This window comes from Berghia stephanieae, chromosome 6 (genome assembly GCF_034508935.2).
Source record: "Berghia stephanieae isolate SIO BIC M18660-M18661 chromosome 6, UCSD_Bste_1.3, whole genome shotgun sequence".
Classification (NCBI taxonomy): domain Eukaryota; kingdom Metazoa; phylum Mollusca; class Gastropoda; order Nudibranchia; family Aeolidiidae; genus Berghia; species Berghia stephanieae.
The window spans coordinates 17,043,133-17,048,132 of NC_088365.1; the positions used below are offsets into that span (position 1 = coordinate 17,043,133).

At 35.6% G+C, this 5,000-nt stretch overlaps 1 protein-coding gene across 1 annotated transcript in view; it reads right to left on the reverse strand.

Moving 5' to 3' along the window:
• The window catches only part of LOC144974580 (uncharacterized), a gene marked incomplete in the record, with an annotated part of 157,410 nt that overhangs the window by 11,446 nt on the left and 140,964 nt on the right, over positions 1 to 5,000 (reverse strand). Inside the window, 1 exon segment of the mRNA XM_078917585.1 lies at positions 1 to 57. This exon segment is cut by the window's left edge and continues 54 nt beyond it. Within this exon segment, the coding sequence (XP_078773711.1) occupies positions 1 to 57 (57 nt within the window).

Sequence of the window (5,000 nt, forward strand, 5' to 3'; positions counted from 1 at the left end):
GGAAACAAAAAGGCTTGTCCATGCCCTTGGCACCTGCCAGGAATTCTGGATCGTTGTCTGTGAATGAATTATGGAAAGGAAAAAAACATATTTTATTAAATCTCTAACATGGCCTGGATTTTGTGATATAGAATATCTAGTCGCTCCCATTATAGCAGGTCTTTGAGTTGGATTTTCATAAGATTGTCGAGTATCATAATCTTTATGTAACTTTTTTAACCCCCCCCCCCCCCCCCACACACACAAACAAGAGAAAAAGCAAAAGAATAACCACAAAACAAAATAAAACAACGGTAACAAAAAAATGATTTTAAAAAAGAAACAAAAACAATCAAAAAATAATTCGAAAGCAAAAAATAACAAACAAACAAAACAAAAACAAACAAACAAACCAAAGAAAAACCAACGAAAAATCCCCCAACAAAACATAATACAAAAACATGCAGACAAGACGAGCAAAACTTTTAAATAGAATGAGCATCCATGTTTAACGACTTATTTACTTTAATTGAAGCCAAGGCGGAGTGGTTGCTTTCCGTGATATTTTGATGAAAATTTGGACCGGACGGATAATTTTGATTCAAAATTAATTATCATTTGACTAGCGGGATCATAATTATTTATAATCATAACCCGGAGAGACAACAATAAATATCATAATAAATAAATATATAAATACATAAACAAATCAAAAAATTGAAAGACGAGGATAGGATTGTTGGGGGAGGCGGGGGAGGGCAGGGAGGGTGGGGGAGGGGGGGGGGGGGGGTTGCACGAGCATTCAATGCATTCCTATCAGCAAACCTCAAGGGGGCGCTTTTGTCCATTTTCGTTTGTCAACCAATTAAAATGGAGAAATCTCAGAATATTTCCGAAATCAGGGATTTGATTGGTTGATTTGATGGAGGCAGGATGAAATAATGAACAGGGGAAATAACGTGAGATTGATGATTTAACTAGGAGCTCATTTGTGTCTTGAAAGTTGAAAGGGTCTGTATGATGCCTGTATAAGGCAAATGATCAAACTTGAATTTGACGCTTAACTTATAAAAATTGAGTTAAAATCCGTGCTTCGTTGAGCAGAGTCCGTTTCGTTTCTTTTTCCAGTTAACTGTCGTACTCTGGAAATACGCGTGTTATAAAATTTGGCCAGAAACTCGTCCTTCAAATATCGATTGATTTAAACGACCTTCATCTTGGCAAAATAAAAACAAAAAACTCTAAAACTCGGGACACCACCATTACCTCCATTACTACCACTACCACATTCATTATTATCAACATCACCACCACCAGCACCAGCGCCACCACCACCACCATCAGCATCACCATCATCATCATCATCATCATCATCATCATCATCATCATCATCATCATCATCATCATCATCATCATCACCGCCACTACTATTACAATCACTACCAACATAACAACCATCACCAACAGTACCAATCAACACCACCACCATCTTCACCATCTCCCTCCTTTACCGACACCCCCCCCCCCCCCCCATTTCTCAAAATCATTTCAGTTCAACAATATAAATTGACTTCAAAATAAACCAAAGAAGTAAACATGCCCGAGAAAAGAAACACTAATGATGAAAACAATAATTAGATAATATCATTCCTTGTGCAGCTTGTAGACAGAAATGAAATTTTACATTAATAATATCGAGAAATGTCACATTGATCCTGCATTTCGCTGTCCTATTTAAATTAATGAAATATGCTGATTTAGACTTGTTCACTCATTATTTTTAATTGAATTTTTAAATTGAATCTATAACAATATAACCGCGGTGTCCGAGTAATTGAGAGGAACAAACCAGGGAAAGAGACCTTTGATGCTATGCGTTTATGTAAAATACACACAACATCCACTAGCGGCTATGTGGTCTAATGGTATGACACTCGCTTTCGGATCGGAAGGTCCTGGGTTCGAGCCTCGCGCTCAACGCATAGTTGAGTCCTTGGAAAAGGCTCTTTACTCACACTCTCTCAGTTGAGTCCTTGGAAAAGGCTCTTTATTCACACTCTCTCACCGTAGTCAGGTGTAAAATGAGTACCTGGCCGTTAACAGCGTTGTCTTTGTCCGAAAAATTGTAATATCGCCTAACAGGCGTCATGTCCCGTCCTACATGTTAAATGTTGCTGTTGACCAGAGTCCCCTTGTAAAGCGCTTTGAGCACATTTAGTGGATATTGCCCTATATAAAGCTCAATAAAAAGAGCTCAATCCACTACCCGGATATGACGTACCAACAAAATGTGTAAATTTGAACGTTTATATTCTGATTGATATAATTTAGTGAGAACTAATAATCAAAATGACTGTCGTAGAACAATAGCAAAGAATGAAGTGACGTAAGTTCCGTTTCTTCTTTATCATGTCTGAACCATCGCCTCAATCTCGTATCGTGTTGGGACAAACAATTCGCTGAAACATTGTCTTCTTCTTCTTCTTCCTCTTCTTCTTTGGTCGTTAACAGCGTTGTCTTTGTTTGAAAATATTGTAATATCGCCTAACAATCGTCATTTTCCGTTCTGCATGTTACGTGTTGCTGTTGGTCAGGGACTCTTTGTAAAGGGCTTTGAGCACGATTAGTGGATATTGCCCTATATAAAAGCTCAATTAAAAATAAATTTTAAATACTTTTGCCTGACATCGCCACCTGTCTTAATTAGAAAGATTAAAGTATCTAAAATGTGCCTGTAATGAAATATCGTAGAATAAGAGGTGATCTTATTCATATATATAAAGACTTGTTTATGCCTCTTACATTTTGGATTATGACTTTTCCCATTATTCACGTTACAAATACTATGGGGGATAACTGCAAATCACACAACTATTTTTATTCTATTATGGATAAGAATGTAATTTTACGGCTCTAACTGCCCAACATAAGGATGAGATGGCCAGGAGCATCTCTCCCCCCACCCCCTCCATCCTCCAAATATTTTCTTACATCCTTGTTGACATCTAATTTCACCCTTTAATCTTCTCTTTCACTCCTCCCACCCCCACCCCCCAACACACACACACACACACACACACACACACACACAAACACACTATCTCCACCACCCTCCTCAGCTTGCCCTCTTCCCAGCCCTCCGTAAACAATTCATGTTGAAAGTCGTGCAACCAATAGTCAAAGAAATCAATCAAATCGTTCTCGATTGTTCTATCAAATTTCACGGGTTGTTTGCATTTTCTTGTGATTAAAAATAATTGGCGTAGACCGGAAATGGAAAATGTTAAAATGGCTCCTTGGATAATGCAGGTCTTTTTTTCTTTTTACTGATAATTTTTAAAAACGAACAAAGTTTGGTACATATCGATGTGCACTTATTTGCAGGTCTGATAACCCAGTTCATAGAGTGGGCTCATTGTTGTAATGGATATCTCAAAAAATGACACAAAATATTATCCATTACGACAATGTTAAACTTGGCCCATAAGCGGGTTCGGATGTCAGACCTGCATATATGTACACCTCGGTATATGTTATAATACAAGCCACCGTGACGGTAAAGCCAGTTCATTACAAAATGTTTGTTTGTTTTATTTGAGACGGGCCACAACCGACGTGCACTTATTTGTACTATATGTAGCCTACACTTCGGTTACAACCAATGTCACTTTTGAATAAAATGAAATAAATATGAGAATCTGTTATTTATTATTATTATTATTATTATTATTATTATTATTATTATTATTATATTATTATTATTATTATTATTATTATTATTATTATTATTATTATTATTCTTATTATTATCATCATCATAATTATCATTCATCATCATCATCATCATCATCATCATCATCATCATCACCATCATCATCATCATCATCATCATCATTCGCTTATTAAAAAAGATACATATTCTATCAAACATCAGTATAAATTTCTGATTATTTGCAAAGCAGAAAAGGCTATTTCATCACATTGTCCAATCAAGAGACATCTTCTAATTTGTAAGCTAGGCTCCATTATCATTCATTCTCTAACGACGATAACATAAAGGGAGTTATATCCCTTGTCCATTCTCTGATGCCGTGTTGTCCTCCTTTATATTTGTATATAACATTATATATTATTATTATATTCACACACCTTGTCTCACTATAGGAAAGAAGAGACTAGGAAAGAGCATAATGGTATAATGGGTTTTTCATTCTTTTATAACACAATAGAAAAGGTCCAGAGAGGAAAGATAAACATTGAGATCACATAATAACGAACGGATTTGATCATAAAAAGTGGCCAATCGACTCGAAACGGTATCATGTCTAGGCGAATTTAATGATAATAAGGGCATTTTAACGTTAAATTCTAAATATTGATTTAACTCACTCAATCCTAGAGATTTTTGCTACTTTTCAAAATTAGAAAAAACATGTATTAAAAATGAGCATGTACATAAAGGTCTAGTTTTATTCAAATAGCATTAACGTGTAAAAATCAAGAACAATAGCTTTGATACTACGCCTATAATTTGTCTCAGAAAAAAGTAATAAATAGGCATGGGGTAAAAGTATCCTCTGGTATACTAGGGATATAGTCGGTGTTAGGGCTGAGTGAGTTAATATATATATATATATATATATATATATATATATATATATATATATATATATATATATATCGCTATTAAAGAGGAGCTGATTTTGTTACTCAACCGTCAAAGAGCAGGTGCAAAGCTGAGTCTTGGGTTACTCGGGGTACTTACTTGGGAATAGGGTACTTACTCAAATTCTCTCGCCGAACTCAGGTGTAAAATGAGTACCAGGTCGTTAACACATTTGTCGAAAGAAAAATTGTACTATCGTCTTAGAGTTTTTGTGTCTCATTCTACATTCGTGTTAAATGTTGCTGTTGGCTAGCGGCCCCTTGTAAAGCGAGTTAAGCAAAATCAGAGGATATTTTGCCCAATATGAATGCTCAGGAATTTTCAAAATATCCCTCAACTTGTTTAACATTCTTAA